At 46.1% G+C, this 27326-nt stretch overlaps 1 protein-coding gene across 1 annotated transcript; it reads right to left on the bottom strand.

Moving 5' to 3' along the window:
- Window positions 1-3489: 3489 nt before the first annotated feature.
- CPLX4 (complexin 4) lies at window positions 3490-26643 on the bottom strand. Its single transcript, XM_066352607.1, has 3 exons — window positions 26309-26643; window positions 20790-20877; window positions 3490-6105 (listed from the first exon to the last, which is right to left on the bottom strand). Exons 1-3 carry the CDS (start codon window positions 26473-26475, stop codon window positions 5878-5880), a joined length of 483 nt encoding a protein of 160 aa, XP_066208704.1. The 5' UTR covers window positions 26476-26643; the 3' UTR covers window positions 3490-5877.
- Window positions 26644-27326: the final 683 nt, after the last annotated feature.

The raw sequence follows: 27326 nt of genomic DNA, 5'->3' as shown, positions 1-27326 counted from the left end.
GTTATCTTCTGCACTCAGATAAGGAATCTGAGACACAGAGAGGTTAAGTCACTGGGCAAAGGTTGCACAGCTGGTTTCAGGTGGAGCCAGGACTTGGAGCCAGGACTTGAATCCAGGCGTTTTCCCAGGAAAGCATCTATCAAACACCTACGTGTAACTTCCCAACATGGTATGATCTGCATTGTTAATTCTTCTGTGGCTATAAGAGAACCAGCAGGTAAATTAAATTAAGAAAATTTGGGAGTCAAAAGATATGGGAATAATATGGTTTAGCATTTGAGTGATGTCAGAATGAAAGGTATGATGAGCAGCCTGTAATTTATTTGGTCAATTATAATGATGACAGATACACTTTAAAATAAAGTAAGTGTATGATTTAATCTCCCAACGCTGTCTTACAAAGTTTAGAAAATTCTCTCTTTGTTCCCAGAGTTGCAAGTCACACTCAGTGGTTTGTAAATAATATATTTGTAAGCCCTTACTATATGTAATTTAGTTTGTCTGCCTTGGATGCTATGAATTTTCCCCTATACTATACTGTTTATTATGTGCCATGGGCAAGATATGTACGTGGCTAACAATGGTTGCAAAAACCCCCAAAAATCAATAGCTAAACTCTCTTTGATACTGACATTGAGTCCAGGGATAAAATACCCTATGCTTGTTTATCTCTCACTACTGATCTTCCTAATCGAAAAGATATTTTCCTACTTGAAGCAACACTGGAGGTATATCCAGACAATTGTTACCAATAGACAACTAAGAAGGATTATTTTTGGCCACATTTATAAAATTGGCACAAATGATAAACATACTTTCTATACAGCAGTTAATGAGTGAATATGACAATCTGAATATTTTCTAGTATTTCCAGACTACATTGAAGTGTTGATATAGGATGCCATAGTGAATAATAACCCCATCATAGAATTGTGGCTAAAATACACACATCAATGAAGAGATGGGTCTATTGAAGGCGTTTTGGCTGAATTGAGAGCCCTCTCTCATGGGCCTGTGGAAATAGACATTTCATCTGAACAAGATGAAACCAAGGGCATTTGTGTTTCCCAGGGGTACGTAATACCCTGTTTGAAAGATTTCCTTTTGTGTAAGAACAGGGGCCACAGCTCTCTGCAGACCAGCCAGTAATTAGCAAGTGGTCTTTCCTCCTTTGACATTTTCATTGTTTCTCCCAATTAGGATATTTTTCGGAACAACATCATAAAACTAATATCGATTTAGTTTTCTGTGATTTCAGAGAATCATGTGCGTAAGACTTAGAAGGGGGAAACTTGGTGATTATCTTGTAGGCTCTCTCACTTCTGGCCCCCACCTTTCCTTGATCAATGTGGAAATGGGGGCCAGCTAAGGGATTTGCCTGAGATGAAGCAGAAGACCTGGGCCAGGGCTCAGACTCCCCAGCTCTCCATTAGGCTGCATGGCTTTAGCACCATTGCTGAGCCATCTGGACCCTGCACATGGACGTCCTGTGCTGGTACTCTGAGTAAGTCTGTGTATGAACTTGGAGGAGTATGTCTCTTGTACAGACTTAGTGATGTTACTCATCACGTGACTCCCAGTCATTTACTAGTCCAATCACCATAGTCCTGAGCTTGCTTTTGCATCTGATGCCAATCCACGTAGCCTCTACATAAGAAAAAAGAATCCTTTGGTGACAGATTTGCATGGTACTTGGCCATGAGAGCCAATGGTCAGCACCTTTCCAAGTTCAGTGACATCATGTTAGTAACTTGAAATCCACTATGATGAGAGGATTTCCACCACAGAAATTGGCAAACATTAAAAACCAAAGTGTTCTTCTTCCTCCCATTAATGTTTTTTAAATATTTACTAACATTTCATGAAAGAGTGAACACATCAGAAAGTATTATTATTAAACGAAATTATAATTTTTTGAAGAGAGGTCTACCTTTTTGCCAAAAAAAAGAGAGGAACATTTACATCATTATCTCAAAATATGTAAATGACAGTGGGAAACTTGGATTCCTGCCAAAGAATTGGGCTTTTTTTTTTTTTTTTTTTTTTTTTTGAGTTGCCAGGAGCAAAGCTATATTAAGATAATTCCTCTTTACTTGTTTTCTAATTAAACTAATTGAATTCAGAGTGTCTAGGGGAAGCAAAAGAGACAGTTATCTCGAGGGGATGAAGTCCGGAAGCCAGTCAATCCTCTTAGGGTGCTGAGAAGACAAATCCAGGGATGCCCATTTTGCAACAGCCTTGACCCAACCCCCACTCAGAGTTTGGCCATCTTTGGGGAGAAGACTCCCCCCTTCCCCCCTCTTTAAAATTCTCATTTCATTTTCGCAGCACCCAATGAGGCCCATATTATTATACTGCTTTCTTTCCCACGCCACCCGCATTGGACAGGCCCTTTGTCTCTATTTCTGGAATATTTTCCTTATCTGGACACTCCTCTCCATCCCCACCACTGTCGGCCACCGTCCTATCATGCTTGGACAGATTACTGACTTAGTCTTCTGACTGGTCTCCCTCCTGCTCCTCTTAGCTCCCACTCTCCACTTTCCACTCTGCAGCCCGATAACCTTTCAGAAATATCAAACAGATCATGCCTCCTTTCCTTCTCTCTCTTTCTTCCCTCCTTCCTTCATTCCTTCCTTCCTTCCTTCCTTCCTTCCTTCCTTCCTTCCTTCCTTCCTTCCTTCCTTCCTTCTTTCTTTTCCTTCCTCCCTCCCTTCCTTCCTCCCTCCCTTCCTCCCTTCCTTCCTTCCTTCCTTCCTTCCTTCCTTCCTTCCTTCCTTCCTTCTTTCTTTTCCTTCCTCCCTCCTTTCCTCCCTCCCTCCCTCCCTTCCTTCCTTCCTTCCTTCCTCTCTCTTTCTTTTCCTTCCTTCCTCCCTCCCTTCCTCCTTCCCTCCCTCCCTCCCTCCCTCCCTCCCTCCCTCCCTTCCTTCCTTCCTTCCTTCCTTCCTTCCTTCCTTCCTTCCTTCCTTCCTTCCTTCCTCCTTCCTTTCTTTCTCCTTTCTTCTTTTTTTCTCTTTCTCTCTCTCTTTTTTCTTCCTTCCTTCCTTTTTTCCTTCTCTCTCTCTATTTCCCTCCCTCCCTCCCTCCCTTCCATCCTTCCTTTTTTTTTCTTTCTTTTTTTTTTTTTTCTTAAGTTGGAAACGGGGAGGCAGTCAGACAGACTCCCTCATGCGCCCGACCAGGATCCACCCGGCATGCCCACCAGGGGGCAATGCTCTGCCCATCTGGGGCATTGCTCTGTTGCAACCAGAGCCATTCTAGCGCCTGAGGCAGAGGCCACAGAACCATCCTCAGCGCCCGGGCAAACTTTGCTCCAATGAAGCCTCGGCTGCGGGAGGGGAAGAGAGAGACAGAGAGGAAGGAGAGGGGGAGGGGTGGAGAAGCAGATGGGCGCTTCTCCTGTGTGCCCTGGCCAGGAATCGAACCTGGGACTCCCGCATGCCAGGCCGACGCTCTACCACTGAGCCAACCGGACAGGGCCCCATCCTTCCTTTTTTTAAAATTAAATATAATTTATTTATTCTGAAAGATAGCACACTTAGAGAAAAGTGATTAAAATGTAAATTACACTTCAACAAATTATTACAAAGTGAATATAGAATCAAGGTCAGCTTCACAGATATTGCAACACCCTTGGAAGGGTCCTATCCTTACTTTAATGCCACACTGTCAATCTTAAAATTCCCAATAGCTTTTGAACAACCTTTACATTTTACACGGGGCCCACAATTATGTAGCCAGCCCCATACACTGCCAGCAGCTCAGAGAAGCCCCCTTGTGTTTCCTTCCCTGTTAAAGTTATAATGTTTTCCCATTGCCATTGTGATATCTTTTTAACTTAGTGCTACTTTAGAAGTTTATGTTCAAGTGTTTTAATATTTCTACTTTTATATATAGTTAAATTTTAAATTTTTCAAGTACAGTTTTACATTCAATATTATTTTTGTATCCAAACTGCTATTTCTAATGCAGACAAAAACCTAAGAATGATCTAGCAATTCCACTTCTAGGTGGAATTCCACCCGATTTCACTCAAAAATTAAAAGCAGGGGCTAGACTATTTGTACACTCAGGTTCTTAGTAGCATTACTCACAATAGTCAAAAGGTGGAAGCAACCCAAGTGTCCATGGACGGGTGAATGGATAAACATGAATGGATAGAATATGGTATAGCTATCCAATAAAATATTCTTCAGACTTAAAAGGAAACAAGATGATGACACATGCTACCTCAGATAAGAACCTTAGGGATATTATGCTAAGTGAAACAAGCCGGTCATGAAAGGACGAATAGTGCATGACCTGCTCATATGAGGTTCCCATGGTAGTCAGATCCAGCGACCAGAAGTGGAATGGAGGTTGCCAGGCTGGAGAAAAGAGGAAATGGAGAGTTAGTGTTTAGTGAGTACAGAGTTTCAACTGGAGAAGAAGAAAAAATTCTCGAGATGGATGGTTCTAGACCCCTAATCATTTATTTTATATCATGAAACTCCTTCTACAACACATTCAGGACATTTGGGTATAGCCCCTCACATTTGGTCTTAGTTGCCTTTCCTCCAATAGAGCAGATCTGCCTGATAAAGTCTGTCTTTGAGAATTGTCTAGTCTCTGAATGTGCACTGAAAAACCAGTGTTTTGTTTGGGTGCGATTGGCTTTGATTAAATGGCTCTAAGTGTTTTAGAGGTAAATGGTCTAAGTCTTCTGGATAATTCCCTCTGAAAGAGCAAATATTGGGAGAAGGAAATCTGTGTATACCTTGGAAGACTGCGGGACAGAAAAACAGTGTGGTTTATTGGAAGCTAGAATGAAGGGGAGGGAAGGGAGGGGGAAAGAAGGAGAGGTAGGTAGAGGGGGCAAGAAGAAGAGGATGAGAAAGGGGGGAGCAGAGACAGAAAGAGAGACACAGCGACTAGTTTAATTCCTCAGTGCCCTCCATGCCTGCCCCCTTTGTCCCCAATGTCATCACCGAGTTCAGACAAGAGATCACACTGAATCACGCTGAATGCAGACAGTGACGACCTTCCCAGTTGCCCTCCTGCCTCTAGTCCTGCCCCACATCTGTTCTTCACGTGGCTTCTAGGAGGATGCTCTATAAGGCTAAGGGCTGATGAAGTCTGTTCTCTGTCTTCATTCCTCACTTTTTTTTTTTTAATTTTTTATTTATTCATTTTAGAGAGGAGAGGGAGAGACAGAGAGAGATGAGGGGAGGAGCTGGAAGCATCAACTCCCATATGTGCCTTGACCAGGCAAGCCCAGGATTTCGAACCGGCAACCTCAGCATTTCCAAGTGGACGCTTTATCCACTGCGCCACCACAGGTCAGGCCATTCCTCACTTTTTAAGACATGCCCACTACCGCCTCTTGGCTTCAAACTGTCCAGGTGCCACATGTGGTAGGAGTAAGGGGTGGTGAGATCTTTGCTTGCAGATGAGTCTGCAGCCCAGGCTCCTGGTGGCACTCGGACCACCCACATCTTTCCCTGAAGGGACCTGGAGTCGTGCTAACAACCGGACAAGATGAGACCTTGCCCTTTAAAGAGAAAGTCAAAGAGGAAATGCCATTTGCTTCTGTCTTTCTCTGGCTGTCCTGAAGATCTTTAAGCAGACACGTGTTGTGCCTCGTTCACAGCTGAAAGTCCATACACAGCTCATTTATAGCTAAAAGGAAAGTATTGTGTTCTGCCAGCAGGTGCTGGCTGAACCTTCTATCAGGGACACGCAGAACATCGGAGTTGTTGTCTACATGTTTGTAGAGTTTTGTCATCATAGTTTTTCTAACCCTATTCACTACATTGAAGTATATGCTGCTTGGAAGGTTCCACAGGGAGCGGTCACCTCTGCCTTGTCCCCAGTCCCCTCCTCCACCCCTGCCCCCCCTCACATCACAGAGCACTTCTGCTCCGCCGTCTGCTTGATTTCCGTGAAGGTGGCCTGGGCTTTCTCTTTGATGGTGTCCAAGTCCATGTTCTGAAGGTTCTGTAACTGCCCAAGAATGGAATCCTTATCTTCTTCCTCTTCTTGATCTTCATCGACCATTTTCCGGAGATCTTCGGGCAAGTCCACGTCGTCTCCTGCCATCTGGATCTGGTTCTCGTCCATTTCGCTCTGTGCAGGGAAATGAATGAGAAATAGAGAGACCACTCCAAAACAAGCAGACAAACAGACAAAACATTCACAGCAGCAGAGAATACAGGTCTGTGGAGGGCTGATGAGAATGGCATGTTGGAGGTCTCTCGGGAGAGCCCGGGCCTGGAAGCTGTGGCGAGGGTCTGAGGTCCTAGTTGAGACACCCCTCTTTCAGCGCACTTGGGTGGGTCACAACCGCTAGCACAGTGGTTTTCAAAGTGTGGTCCCCAGACCCAGCAGCCTCAGCACCATCTAAGAACATGTTAGAAAGACAAAATTTCGGGCCTCACCCAGACCTCTTGAACCAGGCACCCCCTGGTGGGGTCCAGCAATTGGTGTTTTAAGAAGCCCTCTCTGTTATGGTGACAATGCAAAGCTCAAGAATTACACACCAAGCTTTGCTGTCTATCCGTCCTAGGCTGGGACTCAGTGGCCCCGGCTGATCTTATTCTGGAGGGTGGGGTTGGGGTTCCCGGTAGCCTGCCAGTGCTCCCCCACTTTAGTCATCACTCTGGAGTGGCAGCTTCTGCTTAACCATTGCCCTTCTATCTTTTCTACTAGACGGGGCCCCCTGGGGGCACAGAATCATGATAACTTCAGTCTCACATCCTTGGCACCTGAAGTCCGTCTGACACACATTTGTTTACTATGTGAATCACTGAAGGCATGGTTCCCATTCAGCAACCCAACTAGCCACGATTTGCCTTATAATTTCATCTGCTTCCAGGCATTGCTGTGCCTGAATTTCAAAGAGCATGCTGCCTGGTATTAAAAACGCCTTTGTTTTGTAATGAGAGGGAAGAATCTAAAGAAAAAGTTTCTTTGGGAAAGGTAAGGGCCCTTGACATTCCCAGATGGCTTCTATCAGATAATTTTCTGAGAGCAGGTTGTAATAGGAGGCAAACTGGGCTTCAGGGGCAGATAAGATGAAAGAGAACACCAGAAAACAGAATGATAGGAATGATCTAAGTAAACTTGAAGGCTCACCTTGGTATGTTGTGACCAGTCTGGAATTTGTCACCAAAGCATATAACAAGTCACATAAAGATACAACAATCACTTTACTGAGAGACACAGGGAAAGAGAGAGAGAGGAACGTCGATCTGTTCCTGTATGTACGCTGACCGTGTATCGAACCAGCAACCTCTGGGCTTCATGATGATGCTCTAACCACCTGAGCTGATCATTCTAGCCTTAATCAGACCACACTGATTTGATTTTAGAAAGATTTTTGACACGTGCTGTGTCCCCAGGTAGCGTTGAAGTCAGCACCTACAGAGACACCCTCCTCCCCCCCGCCCCTGGCCTGGGTGCTGAACAGAAATAACTGTAAACAAACATCGGTTGTCTGAGGTCCAAATGGTGAGCCAAGGTGACGTCTGAACCTGGATCTCCACCTGTAAAGTGGGCCTCTGAGGACCCTTCCCATTCTAACTGTCCAACAGTCCATACTTCTTCCATAGATCCTTCGAGAAGCTGGAGGCCACAGCCTTCCCACAAAACTTGCGTTTATTTCTCTGGACAGAGGAGCAGCGAGCCGGACTCTGGAGACAGCGGGTGAGGCAGCCGCCTGGTGCAGAGGAGAGAACGCCGCGGGGGGCGTGGTCCTCCCGCAGGTCCTCCTGAAGACCTCGGACAGGGCCCACCCCCAGAGGCAGCTCCCGGCTCCTGCTCCGAGAAGCCTCTCCCTGCACTTAGCCAGGCCCTGGCCCCGCAAAGTGCTTAATGGATTAATTAGTTCCTCGTCAAACTGTTGTGCGGATTAATTAGTTAGTTCATCCCAGGGGCTCTCCGCCAATCCTCCATGTCTATTTATTTATTATTTGCCTACCCTGGAGGTCGCCTTCCTTGCTAATCATCCTCTGGGCAGTTTTGCAGGGAGGAGAGGAAAGCCCATTCTCATATGCAGCCCGAATAACAGGTACATGACTTGAAAAGGCATTCCTGGGAATTCTGACACGCCTGTCCCTCTCTCCTTGGTGATAAGATCTCTGTGGATGTCACCAGGCCCTCAGAGGGGGGCGGGGCTTTGCACTGAGGAACTGTGACTCCTGCCCACATGGCCTTGCTCTCTTTGCACCTCGCCTCTGGCCTGGAAATGGCCTCAGTTTTGCTCAGCAGGCTCAGCTTTCCTAGCCACCTGGGCTTAGCTAGTCATTTCCCGTTTGTCACTAGGCCCCCAGTTCTAGGAGAAAGCCACCGGGAAGGCCCAGCTTCCCTGACCCCGAGTCAGGCGCATCCTCACGCTTGTGAGACCCAGAGGATGAGTACTGAAAGAGGTCCTGGGTCACAGCCTGGTTCCATCTCGCCCTGGGGACCTGGTGCGTGTGGTTGCCAGACCCCGGCCCTGCTCTTGGGCCCCAGCAGGTTCAGGCTAGCAGCTCAGCGTTCTCAGAACGGCAGACCAGGTGCAGAGGCCTGGGCTGGCCCCGGGATGCATTTAGGTAGGAAATTTGGTCTTTGGCAGCCAGAGTGTGGTCTAAAAGAGGGGTGGGGGCCCTGGATAGGCCTGCCCCTTTGGCCCTGCAGCCTACTCACCCATGTAAAGAGTGTGGCCTGAGGAGGGACAGAGGGAGCCCTCTAAAGCAGGGGTCCCCAAACTTTTTACACAGGGGGCCAGTTCACTGTCCCTCAGACCGTTGGAGGGCCGGGCTATAAAAAAAACTATGAACAAATCCCTATGCACACTGCACATATCTTATTTTAAAATAAAAAAACAAAACGAGAACAAATACAATATTTAAAATAAAGAACAAGTAAATTTAAATCAACAAACTGACCAGTATTTCAATGGGAACTATGCTCCTCTCACTGACCACCAATGAAAGAGGTGCCCCTTCCAGAAGTGCGGCGGGGGCCGGATAAATGGCTTCAGGGGGCCGCATGCGGCCCGCCGGCCGTAGTTTGGAGACCCCTGCTCTAAAGCATGGGCTTCAAGGCAGGTGGCCCAAGTTGTCCAGTCTGAAGGTGTAGTCAATGGCTGTGGTCAGAGACCCACAAGACTGCCCGTCTGGAAGGACGATGCTGCTCCCAGTTGCTTCTGGTGATATTTCTTGTACAGTACTGAAATTGATTTCTCTGGGCTCATAAGCCTATACCTTATGGTTTATGGTTGTGGACACCTTATGACTAAGGGCAAGACAGGGCTAGTGAGTGGCCAGAGGACAAAATGAAATGCTATGGAAGCAAACCCGGACCCCTGGCCTCACCAAGTGAGCTAGCTCAGACCTAAGACAGGGTGAGGGCCAGGGTCCCGTTTGTAAAAAGCTGCGCCAGATGCAGACTGCTGTCCTGCAGAGATGGCCAATGACAGGAGGAAGATTGTGAGGCTTGGAGTCAGGACACCTGGTTCCAGACCCAGTTCAGCCACTTTCCCCCTGCATGACCTTGGGCAAGTCACCTTCCACTTCTGGTGCCCAGCGGCAGGGCCCCTCAGAGAATTACTGAGCAGACTGAATGAGACACGTTGTGAAACAGATTTGTCAACTCTAAGTCAGGGACAAATGGTGCCTGTAGTTATTAATATTTTAGAGAAAGAAGGGCAGCTCGGCCTCAAGGTTCCTCCTGAAAGGGTCCCTGAGATAAAGAAGGCATGGACAGCCCTGGCCAATAGTTCGTTTCGTTAGAACGCAGGTTGTGGGTTCGATCCCTGGTCAGGGCACATACAGGGACAGACTGATATTTCTGTCTCCCTTCCTCTCTCTCTCAAACCAATCAGTAAAATAATAATAATAATAAAAACGATAGCATGGGCAGTGAAACAGAAGGTAGGGGTATATCGGCCCTTAAGAGAAAGATCTGGGGCAGAGCAAGCAATTATGGAGCGTACGTGGGATTTACACAGAAGACCCGGCAACCTGGCCTTCTCCTTGCCTAATGAACCACATTGCTGATGGGGCCTTGTCTACAACCCAAACAATGCATGTCTTGTCCAGACTTTCTGCTGCCCGCTGGGGAGATCAAGGATATTTTGACACTGTTCACACATCTAGGAAAGGAAGTGATGCCTCCTTATACCCCACAAATGTAAATACAGTTATAGTCAACATGAATCAGATCTAGGGAGGGGAGGTTTGGCTCTGAAGAGCATGAATTAATGAATGAATGAAGTGAACCAGCATACAATTAGGGGACTTAAACGCTACGCTGTATTCTTAGAGGTTCTGTTTCAGAGGTCTTCTCATTTCTAGAAATCTTATCAATTTGGGATATTGTTTAATGCAGTTAAGAGCTAATTATTTTTATGCCGGCTGACCAGACTCAGTTTTAATCTCTTGGTTTTTAACCAGATTTATAGTCTTAATCACCAGTCCTGAACGCCCCATTATTTACATAGCCCTGTATCCTGCCTTTATTATTCTCTTTGACTGATTTCTGATATTTTCCTGAAGGGTAAGCACAACCCTGGATCCCAACATCCTATGCCCTGGATCTTGACAAACTGGCCTTCACCTTGGTGCAAACTTGAGCTAGGAAGACAAACTATCACAGGTGGTTATATATATAAAAACCAAGTTATCAGAAAGCTGGGTGTTCACCAGAAGCATCGTTAGAGCCTAGTAAATCCAGCTTGGCGTGTAAGCAAATACCAATGTGTTTGATACTAGACAGATTTGTTTGCTTATCTATTTTGATCTACATGATACCAAACAGCTAGATTAATGGATTTTTCTCACTTTGATGAGTTGATCTAACATTTGATATTTACATATTTGTTAAGATCATGGACTTCCAAAGTCACTTGTCTTTGTCAACCACCCCTCACTGTCCTGGCTATGAGTGAAGGCGCTGCTCTAGCCTCCAGGCATGGTGACAGCAACCCCCGGTTCCTGTTCCACCAGAGCTCGGGAGACCTTAGGTGAATGGGAATACAGAGTAAAGAATACAGCCAGTCAACAAACACCTGCAGAGGAAGTAAAAACAGGTAAAGGAAGGGGGTCTGGGCCAGACTGGGCGGAGCAGGCATGAGGTTTCCGGGGCTCCAGCCCATGGGTGTCTTTGTTCTGACTAGTTGCCGCTGAAGGACAGAGCCAGGTTTACCTTCTGTCTCCCTGGGACTGTGGTTCTCAACCCTCTCTGTGCCTCTGAATCCCGTCTAAAGGGTAGAAAAACTCTGATGGCCAGGCCCCAACCGCAGAGATCTGCCCCAGTGTGGCGGGGGCCCAGGCAGCAGAATTGCTGCCCAGCTGCCCAGGTGATGTGTGAGTGGTGTCGAGACCATGGTCCAGGGCCTGCTAGCTGCTCCTTCTGCTACGTCACGCTGGTCTTCCCTCTTTAGCTGTTTCAGGAGCCCTCGGCACATCCACATGAGGACACACGGGTGCAGATTGGGCTTCTCGAACAATAGGCACTTTTTTTTTTTTTTTTTACACAGAGGAGAGGGAGAGACAGAGAGAGGAGAGACAGAGAGAGAAGGGGGGAGGAGCTGGAAGCATCAACTCCCATATGTGCCTTGACCGGGCAAGCCCAGGGTTTCGAACCGGCGACCTCAGCATTTCCAGGTCGACGCTTTATCCACTGCACCACCACAGGTCAGGCCAATAGGCACTTGTTTTTAATGTCGACTGAGAGCGTGCACATAGAGCACCCTACATGGGATGAGAATTTCTAGAACTGGAGCTGTCCGTCTCCCACTTCTTTCCTCCAAGCAGGCGTTCAAGGTCCCTTGTCCGAGCTTCTCATTTACGGAGAAGGAAGCCCAGGTCTGGCGAAGATATTATGTGAAGGTCTTTTGGCTTGCTAGGGGATGAGACCCCAGCATGGCTGCCAGGTCCAGCCGGGAACCACGGCCCGTGGGGGCAGAAGGGTGGGGTGCTATTACAGGCTGTGTGACCTTGGGAAGTCACTTTCCCTCTCTCAGCTGGTGTTCTTACCTATGGAGGGGAAATAATACCAGCCAATCTTCCAGGCTGGGTGTCAGGATTCACTGAGAAAGCTGGCGTGGCCGACAGACTTGCATCAAATGTCTGCTTTCTGTGCTGGGGTCCCAGGACCTTCTCTTCCCTTCGTCATGTGCCCTTAGGTCTTCCAGTGTGTGGTTCTCTCACTGAACTGTGGCAGGGTGGGGGGAGAAGGGACAGAGGGCCCCTGGCTGGGCCCCCATGGCCTCCCCAGCAGGCCACCAGAAACAGCTGCTCACAAGCAGGAGGTTTTGGTGTCTTGCTCAGCAGCCGCAAGAGCTACTGATTCAAAGGAGGCAGGCAAAGAAAGCTTCACAGAATCGTATCTTTTTTAAGAGGCAAATTTCAAATTCAAGTCTAATGGAGCTTTCAGTGTGAGACTTTGAAAGACAGTTCTACTGATAGACGGTCTTCTCCCTTCATCGTTATTCAGACCGAACGATGCCCTTAATCCAGCAGACAAACACCAGGTGTGACTAAATCATGGCGCCCAGCAGGGGGCATGACATTATTTTTCAATGACTAACCTAGATTGACAATTCCGTTAATAGGATTAGGGTTCATTGTGGAATCGTTTTCTCTTATTAATTTGGCTTGACTTACATATACACTTTGAATTGGCTAGGACGAGGGAGGGGCACCATTGTTTTTAGACATAAACTTGGTGGCTTTATTTAAAATGGATTACTTCCTCTATTGGAAGAAATATGACATCTTTATTTCGATGTCAAGAAGCCTTTGCAATTTACACAAGACTATAATTTTGCATTATAATATTGTGATGTTGAATCCAGATTTGTTGTTTTTTTTTTTTTTTCTTTTTTTTCATTTTTCTGAAGCTGGAAACGGGGAGAGACAGTCAGACAGACTCCCGCATGCGCCCGACCGGGATCCACCCGGCACGCCCACCATGGGGCGACGCTCTGCCCACCAGGGGGCGATGCTCTGCCCATCCTGGGCGTCGCCATATTGCGACCAGAGCCACTCTAGCGCCTGGGGCAGAGGCCACAGAGCCATCCCCAGCGCCCGGGCCATCTTTGCTCCAATGGAGCCTTGGCTGCGGGAGGGGAAGAGAGAGACAGAGAGGAAAGTGCGGTGGAGGGGTGGAGAAGCAAATGGGCGCTTCTCCTGTGTGCCCTGGCCGGGAATCGAACCCGGGTCCTCCGCACGCTAGGCCGACGCTCTACCGCTGAGCCAACTGGCCAGGGCCCCCAGATTTGTTTTTTTAATGAAATTTCATTTAAATTTAGCTCTCTTGGCAGACAGAGCCTTTCTGCTGTTTTTGATACTTTGTTCTTTGGGTGTGTTTTTTCTTTCCCTTGTCCCCTAATTCCATCAATCATTCAGCATACCTTTTGCACAGGTGCGTGTGCCACACTGTATCAAAGACATTGAACACAAAGGTGAAAAACTGAGCTGCTGTCTTGTTATGAAGCACACAGTCTAGTTGGTGAGAATATTCTGGTGGTAATGACATAAGAGACATGTACTCAGGCTTATGGAAGCAAGGAAAAGGGTGGGGAGAGGGAGGTCATGGAAGGTTCTGGAAGAAGTGGCACCAGACTAAAGTCTTACAGGAGGGAGAGGGACAATGGGGAGCAGGGTGTAGAGAACAAAGTGGGAAGAAGGCGTGGTCCAGGCAGGAGCAACGAGGGGAAGCTGAAAAGACAGAAGCCACGTCACGGTCCACAGGCCAAGCGGTTTGGGCTGCATTCTAAAAGGTCAGGGTCAGGTTTAAAACAAAACAAAACTGGGAGGAACAGGATCAGGTTGCATTTTGGGAACCTCACTCTGCTGTTTTAAGAGGAGCAAGGCTCAAAGTCGACATGCTACTGGGCAGCTTTTGTAATAAAGAGGTGGGAAACAATGAGGTCTGCACATGGGGACGGGGCTCAGGACTGCTCAGGGGGTGAAATGAGGGTGACTTGGTGATTTGCTGGAGGAGGGGAGAGTCAAGGGTGACTTCCGGCTTGCAGCCTGGGGGAGGGGCTGGCCGGGTGAAGCCAGCAGGAGGGGCAGGTTTGAGGGATAATGAAGGACTCTGTTCTGAGTAGGAGGTTTGAGGGGCCCCAAGGAGGGGTGACATTTAGAGAGAAGGTGTGGGCTCTAGGTCTGCACATACACCTTGGCAGGTGGTCACTGAGAACAACAGCAAGGTGTTCCCCTACAGTGGGAAAGAGAGCAGACTGAGGGAGCACTTGGAATATTCCAAAATTTGGGGTGGACAGGGGGAGTAACCCATGAAGGGTAACCCATGAAGAAGAGAGAGAAGAAACAGTTTGAGGAGAATGAGAACCAGAGGGTGGTGTTCACAAGCTGAGGACAGAGATGGCGTCAGGGAGGAAGCAGTGACCAGTGCTGAAACAAACGGAACCATGTGGCCGAGTGTCCGAAGGAGGAAGTTTCAGCAGAGCAGTGGCAGCCAGTCCTTGAGGGAAGACACCCTAGAAAGGCAGGTTTACCCAAAAGTGCTGTTGGTTTGTTTTTACTGGGAGAGATTCGACTCCTTTAGAAAGGCGCGGCTGGCAGAGAGAAAAACCTCAACATACAGAATTAATGGAATGAGATCCAAGTCTAAGGTGAACATCATGGCTTACTGCAGCACTGAGGCCCTTTAGTTACCACTGATTTGAAAACCAGAGGAAATCAACAGCATGGATGTGTACCCGAACATGATCACGACCCATAGACTTTACTAGGCATGCTTCAGATCACTGCCATCCGATCACTGCACTTATCTGACTCCTTACATCATTACTGTAATTAAAAGTGGTTATCTGCCCTGGCCAGTTGGCTCAGTGGTAGAGCATGGAACCTGGACGTCCCAGGATCAATTCTCGGTTAAGGCACACAAGAGAAGTGACCGTCTGCTTCTTTCCCCCTTCCTCTCCCCTTTCTCTCTCTCTTCCCCTCGGGCAGCCAGTGGCTCGAATGGTTCAAGCACGGTCCCTGACACTGAGGATAGCTAGGTTGGTCCAAGCGTGTCAGCCTCAGCTGCTAAAAATAACTCAATTGATTTGAGCATCAGCTACAGATTGTGGTTGGCAGGTGGATTCTGGTCGAGGTGCATGTGGGAGTCTGCCTCCCTATCTCCCCTCTTCTCACTTAAAAAAAAGTGCTCATCAAAAAACATGGCTATGACCAGTGGTATTGTCACTGACAGTAAACAATAAGCCCAGAGAGGAGGCCTTTTGCAGTTTGCCTGCAGGGCCAGGGCCTACATTGCTCCTTCTTGCTGCTCAAGCCTTCTTTCCCCAGTCAGCAGTTGGGTGACAACATTCTATTCCATAGAAAACACTAGCCAAACAGTTTATTTAGAAAATACAGTTCTAATTCCCAAATGTGACATTGTTATCCTCATTAGACCTGACAGCTCCCAGAAAGAATTTCCCTCAAATCTGGGCCTGGGTGAAGGGAAGGGCCCTGAACTGCCTCCTGCTGGCTATGCAACCCTGGCCATGACCCAGGGGAATTGTGACTGCTGTACCCAGGCTGTCCTCGTTAGCTGGAGGACATGTTGAGTGTGTCCAGCTTCCTGTGGACTGTTAATACTATTAGCTTGGCGGCTTGCCCAATATAGACTTTATAAGATGGTATGGGGCTAAGAATTCTGCAAACTTCAAGGGAGGGGAAAGGGTGTTATTAGGAGCCCAACTGCACCCTGGTCACCCTTCCCTTCTGTCCAGAGCCATTTTGTTGTTGTTGTTAGACAGTGTGCTCAGCTCTCAAGTCTACCATCCTGGGTGGCGAGACACAGGGTAGGGAGGTGGTGGGCATGGAATGGGGCATGGAAAAGTGCCAGGAGAACGAGAAGGCTTGAGGCCCCATTTGTCACAGTGGGCTTTGTGATCTCGGGAAAGTCCCTTACTTTACAGGAGTTTAATGATTATGCATTGAGTGTACACCTACATCACGTGCTTTACTGTAGATAAAAAATAAGTTCAATAAAAGGAGAAGTAGCACTCAGACACTGGGGTCAAGGAGTCATGGTGGCTCAGGAATCACACCTGCTCTAGGAAGAGACTTAGGCCGAAGAAGGGGCTCAGTGTGACCCTGCCCGGCCCAAAGGTGACAGCTAATTGGGAATGACAATGCATATCCTATCAATGTCTTTTGATGACCATTTTTAAAATAGCCATCGTGCTGTACATTATAGCCCCAGGGCCTACTTACCTTCTAACTGGGAGTGTGTCCTTCTGACCTCCTTCACCCATTTTGTCTACCCACACCCCTCGCCTCTGGCCACCACCCATCTGTTCTCCCCTTCTATGAGTTTATTTTCTTAAGATTCCTTGTCTGAGTGAGATCACACAGTGTCTGTCTTTCTCCGACTTGTTTCACTGAGCATGATGCCCTCCAGGTCCATCCATGTTGTCACAAATGGCAGGATTTCCCTCTTTTTTTATGGCTCAATACTATTCCATTGTATATATGCCATCTTGACCATTTTTAATTGTAGTAATTAGATAAGTAATCAATTGAGTGCAGTAGTCAGGATGCCAGCCCATGAAGTTGTATGTAGTGACTTGGGCATCTGTTGTCCCATCTCCAACCTAGCAGTTCCTCACCAGCCCAGGCCTCTGTCCCTCTCTTGTGGTCTAAGAGGGTAACTGGCGGGTCAGCCCCTCAATCCTTTCCTTCCCATTCACCAGACACTTCACCATGGTCTTGAGCTTTCCCAATCACCATGGTGCCCATGGGCACTGCCTAGCCTTGCAAGGCCTCCTCGCTCCTTAAGGGGGCATCTAGGAAACGAAAACCTATGATGTAAATTCCCATCGCAGTTTTCAGATGGCACACCAAGGGGTTCTTCTGCATAATCTCAGGCGGACTGGACCGTCACACACACTTCCTGGGAGCAGCTGCAGGGACCCCTCCGGATACAAGGAGTTGATACGGTATGAGGATAAAAGCGTGGCACTCAAGGCCCGGGAAATGACCATCTCCACCGCCGTCATTTCCTCAAAGTCATCTCCTCTGAAGGCTAAACATCACAATCGCACAGTCACTGCCCACCATTTCAGAACCCCTCACCACTCTGGTTGCTGCGGAGAGAGCTAAAACATCCGCCCTGGCATACCGCGCAGGGCAGGGTCCCACTGCCTCGCTGCACCCCTCCCAGCCTGTCCCTGCCAGGGTTGCTCACTGAAGCCGCCACCTCCTGCTTTGTGACAGCGACTCCTAGGAGGGCCCACCAGGCTCTTCCAGGCTTGCGAGCACAGCAACCACTTTAGAATAAAGTGTGCAATCAAAAGAGCGCACTTCACTTAAAAAAAAGTTACCCGCAGACATGTATTTCTGTTTCCCACCACCAACACTGTCCCTGCTACAGTAACCCAAGGTCGCCACGGAAGAATTAAGTCACAGCGAGGGCGCGGTTCCCCAGGGCAGCCTGCACATGCTGCGACACCGGGGGGACACCAGGGGGCGCGCGGGGCCCGAGTCGCGTCCGCGCCGGCTGCGGGCTGTTCGATCGTCGCCGGGCCGGGGTCTGTCTGGCTTGGACAGGAGTGGCCTTTCTGCACAGACAGGAGGCCGCCCTCAGCCCTCGGTTTGATTGCAGGAGGGGGGAAGGCCTGGGAAATACGGCTGTCTCCCAGCCCCCCTTTCTAGCCTCAGAGGCTATTGAGGGCCCGCTGCACCCACAGCCTCAGGTGGGCAGGTCCGAGGGGAACCTGTGAAGTGTGACAGCCACAGGAGGCAGAGGAAATCTGTGTTCAAATCCTTTTGCAAGTCACTCTTTTTCATGGTTAAAAGGCCCAAGTTCCAATTCTGGCTATCACTGAATAGCTGTGGGTTTTTACAATGTTATTAACTCCCCTGGGCTGCAGTCTTCTTGTGCCAAAAGTGGCCTTAGTTTCTTAGATGAACTTGGAGGTCTCTTTCAGGGTCCGTGAAAATCCTGGGTGAGGTCTCATATGCACTATGCATTTGAAGCAGTACAGAAAAGGGTGTGTGTGTGTGTGAACATCGGGAAATCATGCAATGAAAGCTACCGGGCTCCACAGTTAACCATTTATCAACTTTGTCATGGTTCCTTCCACTCCCAACCCCCAGCTGGCTTTAGGGAGCAGGACCCTATGCAGATATAGTCACTATCCATCCCCAGAGCCTGTCCAGCTCCAGGGAGGATACGAATGTACAGTACACATTTCATGGCTATAATTCTTCCTTCTTTCCAAGTTTCTCTGGTCTGAAAGGGTAGCTTGACTCAGAGATGTGTTAACCCCTGAGGATCTGGAAATGAATGAGACCACTGACTCCCTAGTAAGGAAGAAAATGGTCAAAAGCTCAGATTCTTGAGCTTCAGGATGTCGAGTTGTCGCACTGTCCATACATGTCAGTGTGCTTGCCCACGGTCTTCAAGACCTCTGGTTGTTATTATCAAGAAACAAGACTTCTGTGCATAGATATAACCCTAGCAATAATAACAGTTATTATATATTGAACTTTTTCCATTTAGTCAGGGGCTGTACCATGTTCTTTACATTATATGGATGTAGGCAAAAGGAGGTTTACAGTTGTGGGTACATGAAACAGAGTTTAATCCTCTATTATTATTTATTAATTCTTGCATTATTTTTTACACGAACAGCTGTAAACCTGCTTTTCCCCATCCCGGTATTATTGCAGACAAAGACCTTACCACGTACGTATCAGTGCCCCATTTTACAAATGGGTAAGCTGAGGCTCAGATAGTTTTAGAAGCCACCCGCAGTCTGTGAGAGTGGTAGACCCAGCACTGAAAGCCACTTCTTATATCTCATAGGACAAAAAGAAATCCTTACAAAGCCCTGTCTTTGTGGAAGAGACATGGCCAGTTGGCCGTGCGTGCGTGCGTGCGTGCATGCGTGTGTGTATAATTTCTGCTTCATTCTAAATAAGGTTTGTGGTGCTTAAATGGATGTTCCCAAGCTAGGAGAACAGGAGCTTCAGTTCTGCAGCATAAATCTGAGCCAGGCATCCTGTCCAGGGGAAAGCACAATGCTGAAGACAGCCAGTGACACCCAGGGAGCCTCGGGAAGTCCTCCAGACATCGGGAGTGGAAGGAGGACAGTGTTTAGAAGCACTCCTCTCTCTCAAAATGCAAGCACAGTGGGAAAAAGTACACGCTACACCGGAATACAGTGCAAAAAGCAAGGCTTCTTTTCAAATTTCATTGGTTTCAAGTGACAATGAGTTCAAATTTCATTGTGTTCTGGGTTTTAGGGATCAACCTCTCCTACAGGGTGGAGACTCCCTGGTGACTTCATCATGTACTAAGGTATTTGAAGAACTTCCTTGCTCTTTCAATAGGAGATAGAATTTGTATATTGCTTTCTTTCTCCCCCTTTTTGAATCCTAGGAATAGCATGCCCCTAGGCAATGGAGGGAGGGAAGAGACATTGGAAGAATCTGTGAAATGTATGTCTTGTGAATTCCCGCCTGTATGGAGTTGTAAGCTTGTGTCATGATGCTATGCCCCCCCCCCACCTGTATGTGGTCGAAGAGTATATAAGCAGCCTCTGAAAAGTAATCAGGGCTGCATAATTTGGGTAGGAGGATTGCCCGTGTAATGCCGCCGGCTTTTCATAATAAAACTCCTCAAAATTTATATTGGACTTGGTGTCTCCACATGAACCCGCAGAAATGAGGTACGGTAACAATCAGTGACCTTGCATGGACAGTGTAGGCTCCTGTTTCCTGCTCATAGCTTCTGAAGCTAGCTTTTGGGGAGTTGGTTTCATTGAGGGAATTGGTTTAGTGGCACTTTCTAGCCCACCTAGCCACCTTGGAGGGGGCTCTCATCCCCGGGGGTGGGTGGGGCGTGGCGTGGGGAGAGGATCAGGAACTTTGGAAGGCTCTTCTTTCCTCTCTGGCTTCTCCAGGTAGAAGACATTCTCGTAGGGAGCGTGCATCTCCAGGATATGAAGTTGAACACCAACCCAGCAGGTGGAGTCATTTAGAGGAGATGGGAGACCCCCAGTTTGAGGGGATGAGAACTGAGCCAGAGTAGCTAGGTGACGGGCCCTCTGTCACCTCGTGCGAGCCTGCAACAGGGCATCTGAGCCCTACCACATGTCAACACATCCTCTGCCCACTGCTCAGCCAGTAAAAGGAAAACGCAGATGCAGTGGAGTGCACTGTTGAATAGCTTTTAGATCACGATCCTCTGAGTCAACCCCACAACGTTTCGTTTCTAAACTAACTGCTCCACCAGAGCTCACAGGCGCTGGTCCTCGCCGCCAAGGCGGGTAACATGGTGCTAGGCAATGACCAGCCCTAGTAGCACATCATTTCCAAAAGGAAGGAAGCAATTATTCCTTTGACAGACAGGAGGATGTTATAGAAGTTAAGGCCCTGGGCTCTGCCCTTCCAGCTGTGTGGCCTTTGGCAGGAGGGAACTTTCTCTGGGCCTCTGTTTCCCCTACTGTAAGGACCTTATGAGTCTGTTGAGAGGATTGAATGAATCGATACACACAGAGCACTTAAAACAGCGCCTAGCACTTAGAGCCCAATGAGGGCAGCTACGATTCTTACCTGCGTTATGAATTTATATATAGTGGTTTCATAGTCTTCAGCTAAGTCTTTAGATAAGTTTATATCATCTATCTAGGTATTAATTTCATTTTATTTTTACTTATATATGTATGGATATATATGTGTATACACATATATATCTATATATCTATTTATTCATGAGTATGACCATTTGCTGATAATCAGACATTCTCCATTTTTTATTATGTATGAAATGGTCGGATGGTTATTGCATTGTCTCACCTGTGGAAGCCTGTACTTTTCTCGGAGGTGAACTCTGAGGCACGCCCTCTCGGCCTTTTTTTGTGTAAATGCAGCATCTCTTTCCATCCTACAAGGAAAAGAATGGAAGAAAGGATCAAAGGACAGGGAAGGCTAAGGGCATTCCAGCCCCTCCTGGGAGGAGCCAGCCGCGGGGCTGCACCTGCCGAGACCCACTGCCCGCAGGCAGACGTGGGGGGAGGGGCGGAGCGACATTTCTAGAGAACTCCTGCGTGGTTCTTCAGCCAGCTGGTACATCCAGAATGAGGGTGCTCTGGAGGCATATGGTATTTGGGGATGTAATAGAAACCCGTTTCCTTTCCTTGTCACCCCCTTAAGGGGTGCTCTCTTCCCTGTTTGGAAGGAGGCAACCCCAACAGAACGAGGTCGATTGTAGTGCTTTGGAGACCACCTAACTGGACTTGTGATTGGGCTAGTTTGAAATAAACCTCCTTGCCTACGATCTGGACAGAAGCAGACAGCCTTGGGGATGCCTGCAAAGCTCACAATACCGCCTCCCTCGCTGCTGCCCACAGAAGTGCATGACTGGGGGCTCAGTTCTCACACGTGGCCCTGCCTCCTGGCTGTACTGGATTGGACTGGACTACACTGGGTAAGTGAAATCTCTTCTCTGGGGATCTGGGATTGGGACTGAGGACGACACACTTGCAGGATGACTGGAGCGGTGACAGTTGAACATAGAGGCCATAAGCTGCCATTTCCCACGGGCCACGTGGTGTGGGTAATAGATTGAGGAGAGAGCTTACTGCTGAGGAAGAAGAGCAAAGCCACCACATGGAGACAGGAGCAACGCAAGAGAGGAAGGAATTCTGGGGGCTGCCTGCAGCTCTCTAGTTCCCTAGGTCAGGTCCGGGTGGGGCCTGGTGGGGGTTCTGCTAGTGTACTGTTCGCTGAAGCATCTTTGCATGAAGCACTATTTGCAGTTAGATAAATACCCGTTTTCATTTTCAGGTGGCTAAACTGGTTTCTATTCTTAACTGCAAGTTTTAAAATCACCTTGGCCAGGACATGGAAGGCTGCCTGAAGGAAGTGCTGGGTCTGAAACACTCATTAAACTGCTTAGGACTGGGCACTCTGCTCACAGCCTGCACAAAATACCAGGCCTGGAGTAGGCAGGGGGGACCCTGGGTTCAGTCTTCTGATTTTGGAGGGAAATAGAATATCTATCTGTCTATCTATCTATCTATCTATCTATCTATCTATCTATCTATCTATCTATCATCTATCTATGTGTGTGACTTACCCAAGACATTAGTGACCTGCAGTGTGGGCAGAAACAGGTCTTTTTTTTTCTCCCAGTATTTTATTATGAAAAATTTCAAACATACAGAGAAGTTGAAGGAAGTTTTCGGTGAAATCCATATACTCACTGTCTAGATTCTACAGTGAGCACCTTACTAGACATGTTTTATCACACATCTATCAGCCTGCAACCATTTATTTATCCATCTTATTTTCTGATGCATTTCAAACTTGTAGAAATCAGTGCTCGTTCCACCAAACACAACACGCATACCATTAATTACAGTTATGTATCTGTTGATAGTTTTATCCTCTATCAATCCTCTTTGTCCTATTGATTGTTTTTCTGTGTAATCCAAACCCCTAGTAAGGTACAGAAGACACTACCATCACCTGAGTACCTTCCCTCACCCCACTCCCAATCAGTGCCTACTCTCCAGCCCAAGACAACCACTGCCTTTTTGCCATCGTGGGTTGGTTTTGCCTGTTCTAGAACTTCACCTTAGCCTAAGTACACACTATGCATTCTTTTGTATAAGGCCTCCTTCACTCAGCATAAAAACTTTTGAGATTTATCCAGGTTTTAAATTTATTAGTAGTTTGTTTCTTTTTCTTCCTGAGCGTATTTTACCGAATGAAGGGATCACGTTTGTTTCTTCATTCTGCTGGTGATGGACACCTGGGCTATTTCTTGTTTGGGGCCACTGTGAATGAAGCTGCTGTGAACATTTTTGTTCAGGTCTTTTTGTGATTGTGCGTCTTCATTTCTCCTAGGTGATAGCTACGCATGGAATTACTAAGTGATTGGGTAATTTGGCTTAGTGTAATTTTATTAAAAACTGTTAAACCTTTTCCCAAGTGGTTATGTTATATTACATTTCATCAACCAGAATAATTCTATTTTTTCACATTCAGACTGACATTTGATATTGTGTCTTTTTAGTTTTAGTCATTCTGGTATATGTGTAATGGTACCTTAGTGTGATTTTGATTTTCATTTTCATGACTAATTATATCAGGCTTTTTCCCCCCAATGTACTAATTGGCCATTTGTATATCTTTGTGAAAGATATACAACTCTTTCCCCTATTTTTCTTTTTGCTTTTATTATTGAGTTCTAGAACTTCTTTATAGTATATTCTATATTTCAACCCTTCATCAGATATGTTTTGCAAATATTTTGTTTGTGACTTGCCTATTTATTTTGTTAATGGTGTCATTTGATGCACAAGTTTTAAATTTTGATAACACCTAATTTATCATTAAAATTTTTTATGGTCATTGCTTTTAGAGTCACATTTTAGAAATTTTGTCTACCTCCAAGTTGCAAACACATTCTAGGCTTTTTTCTAAGTGCTCTATAATTTTAGATTTTGTGTTTTGGTCTGTGATGCATATCAAAGTTCAAGTTACAAATGGTACTGTAGCAATCATTGTACCATACCTAAGGCAAAAGGGACATTTTAATATAATTGAGAGACATGGAGGGATAAATAGATTGTTATTTTATTTAGACCTTCCCAAATATTCTATTTAGGTGTAGACCTCTCTCAGTATTAATGTTACCAGGAGTGGAAAAGAAATCTGAATGTAGAAGTAAAATCAACATGAATGTGCAGCAGAGTGCATTGTTAAATAGATCTTAGTTTACCATTAATGGAGTCAAGCCCATGACTTCTCTAAAATGATGAAGACAGGTTTAGAAGGCTTCTATTTGCTAGTATTCATTTTAATGATTATATATACTCTGGTGTCTGTAGCTCTCTCTACATGTAACTTGCAATGAACCATTTTTATGCCTACTTCTTTATGTTTTATTCTTGGTGATGAAGCTCTTGAAAACTCAAGCAATGGACTAGAAGTCTTGCCTCTTGCCACAGGGAAGCAGGCTGACCCATTGTCTTGCTATTGTTTCTTATATTAGGTGACTGCATACATTTATAATATTCACACACACACAAAGATGAATATTTGACAAATGACCATACTATTTGGGTGTTTTGGTCTTTGATCTGTCCTGATGTAAAATGAAGGAAAACCAGGACATTAGTTAATCAAACAGATGCCATCTCTGCAAACAGATTTATTGCTTAGATATACTAAATATTTTACAGGATTAGGTAAATAGTCTAAATTTCTGACTGTTTATTTTTTATAAGCCCACATGAGCTGAGAACATTTGGTGCTATTGTTCTACTTCTATTCCTTCATTATATTTGTTTTTTTTACATGCCATAGGCAAAACTAGTCAATATCAAGGAATGCTGCTTTTTTGTTTTTTGCCTAAGTATCATCTTTGCACCAACATCATTTTTGCAGTTATATTTACTTTTTAAAAATTATTTTCCCATTGATTGAGAGAGAAAGAGAGAAGTATCAACTCATTGTCCCACTTCATTGTTCCATTTAGTTGTGCACTCATTGATTGCTTCTCCAACATGCCGTAACCTGGGATTGAACCTGTAACCTCAGTGCACCGGGATGCTTTATCCACTGAATCAAGCTAGGGTGTGTTTACTTTTTAAACCGACTCTCATTTACTGCAGAGTTAAGCACAATACCATTTTAGATAGTTTCTAAGCCATGATTTCTTTCAGAAAAAGACAATAGACAAGGTTTCCATTAAATGTAGGTCTCTGTACTTTCTTAATTTTCTCCAGGCCATCAACTCTTTCACTTACAATCATCCTGGCAGTAGGACTTAGGTACCTCTTAAATCATTGTTCATTAGCAAAATCGCCATGGTGGCAAAATACTTTTTCTTTTGTAACATATAATGAACATTTAACCTCAAGATTGATGTTTCAATTCTTCATTGATTACTGAAACTCTTACTTCTACCTTGAACTTAAAAAAAAATCACACATAGATTGCATTTACTTACTTAAAGATCAGCCTTTAGGCAGTGAAAAATTGTTGGTGATATTCACATTGCATAATACCCAACTAAAATATTGCTAATATTTTATTGTTATTACATTTTATATGGCTAGGAGAATGACCTTGTTTTTTAAAGATATATGGCTAAAGTATTGAGGGGTCAGGTATGATGATGCCTGTGATTTACTTTAAAAGTAGTTCTATCTATACATTCATCCTTTCATCCATCCATCCATCCATCCATCCACCTACCCACCTATCGTCTATCTAACTAACCCACCTATAAGCAAATATGTCAAAATATCACAGGTATATCATGGGTATTCATTATACTGTTCTATTTTTCTGTATCTTTAAAATGTTCATAATACATTTATTCATAGTGTTTGAGACACCAAGTCACGTTGTGCTTTCTAGGCCTGTTTTTTTGCACACGTGAGATCAAGGCTGCACTAGATGTTGTGTAAAGCCCTCTTCCAAGTGCCAGTCTGAATTCTTACAATCTGAACGCTTTCTACTTGCCAGGAGGGTGAGTTTCAGGATAGAAAAGCCAAAAAACAAAACTATACAGATAGGCTCACAATTTTTCATCTGAATAAATTGAGGTCGATGGAAACGTGCCCAGATCAGAAAGTCTTAAACTGCTTTAACCCTTTGAGTAGTGAGGTTTTTTTCCATGCTCGCTGACCCCTGGGAGTGAGTTCTTTTCAAAAAATGAAATTAGTTACAGTTACAGTTTTATTAACTTAAAATCACGCTTGTTTGATAACCAATTTATGGAAACAAGAACATACATTTGACTTTTTAAAATGTTGCCTTACACATTTTTATTTACTTATTTAATTTATTCATTTTAGAGAGGAGAGAGAGAGAGGGAGAGAGGGGATAGAGAGAGAGAAAAGGGGGACGAGCAGGAAGCACCAATTCCTATAAGTGCCTTGACCAGGCAAGCCCAGGGTTTTGAACTGGCAGCCTCAGCGTTCCAGGTCGACGCTTTATCCACTGCGCCACCACAGGTCAGGCCTCCTTACACATTTTTTAAATAAAAACTGTTGTATGATTGTACTCTGGATGGTTAGGAGGCACGAGGATGAACGTTCACACTACTCAAAAGGTTAGTGAAGTAAAACGACACATAGAGGCCCGCATTACTTTTCCCATCTAGTCCTGCCGGTAGGACATAGTAAGTGCTGACGTGACCCAGCGGTTCAGGTGAGCAGAGCACTCAGTAAGGCTGGCGGCCCACTGCACGAGGAACGGCATCTAAGGAGCAGAGAGAAAGCAGCCAGAGCTGACGGAGCTCAGGCGGCCAGCCAGACTTTCTGCTTTTGGAGGGAAATGAAGTGGCGGGTACTCACTTCTCCTCGATCATCTGCTTCTGATACTCCTCGTACTCCTCTCTTGTCATCCCTTGAGCTGCGGCAGGGTCAGAGGTACCTCCCTCTTCCTTTTTTTCTTCAGACCCGCCACCAAACCCTAAATTCTTTACCTGGTTACTGATTATAGTTTTCATAAAGAAAGCCATAGCTTCAGCCCCAGGGGGGAAATAAAAGCCAAAACTCAAAATCTGAAGAAGAAAAACAAAGACAAAAATCTCCAAATATCCTCAATGGCAGCCACGCATCTGAGAGCAGAGGACTTTGCAAAGCCTCATCGCTTCAAGGGCGTGCGGTCTGCGGGCTGTAAGCTGGATTAGAGAGGTGAACCAGCTCGTAGGCAGAGGCAGATGGTCCAGATTACCAGGCATACAATCAGGTGGAAACGACTACTTTCTGAATTAATACACTAAGCTAATTTCAGGGGGAAGAGGAATCTTTCCCAGATCTGCCCCTCCCTACCCAGCCGTTTCTCAAATTTAAATTGTAAACACGGCATGGTTTCATCCAGAGTCCTGCTTCAATTAAATTCACTAGAGCTGACATTATATGGCTGTGGTGGGATTTCCATGAATTCCAGCCCTTGAGCATAATATCCTGTTGAAAACCGAGTCCAATTCATTAAATAAAAATAATCCTTTGATCCATCATTTTATCTCATTGGACTTCTAAGTGCTATGTGAGGATTTGCCTTTGGTTTGGTATTTATGTAAATACCTAAGCGGGGCAAGTGCAAAGGGACTTTCCCGCTGGCGGTCCTTAATTTACCCCTGCTGTTCCCTCAGCCGGCTGCACTGAAACGTTACACGGGATTCCGCATGGAAGGGAGGCTCTGGACACTTGCAATGCTGCTGTCCAAGGGTCAGGACCTGTGAGTCACATCACCAGTGTCTTACGGGTCACTTATTCTCTTAGTCTACTTCCTGGGTGCTCTCTTTAAGCTTAGTGGTGTCCTTGGAGAAAAACGGTGACAATGTTTTGTCATGCACCAGATTCTCAA

The sequence above is a fragment of the Saccopteryx leptura genome, chromosome 11, assembly GCF_036850995.1.
Source record: "Saccopteryx leptura isolate mSacLep1 chromosome 11, mSacLep1_pri_phased_curated, whole genome shotgun sequence".
Classification (NCBI taxonomy): Eukaryota; Metazoa; Chordata; class Mammalia; order Chiroptera; family Emballonuridae; genus Saccopteryx; species Saccopteryx leptura.
The sequence above is the reverse complement of the archived record's forward strand: the minus strand, read 5'-3'. Positions and strand labels throughout refer to the sequence as shown.

Coding starts and splice junctions, on each gene's coding strand:
- CPLX4 (XM_066352607.1), bottom strand. CDS start 26,475: ATGGCTTTCTTTATGAAAACTATAATCAGTAACCAGGTAAAGAATTTA. Junction 20,878..26,308: donor AAGCAGATGATCGAGGAGAA/GTGAGTACCCGC, acceptor TTTTCCTTGTAG/GATGGAAAGAGATGCTGCAT. Junction 6,106..20,789: donor AAAAGTACAGGCTTCCACAG/GTGAGACAATGC, acceptor TTCCCTGCACAG/AGCGAAATGGACGAGAACCA.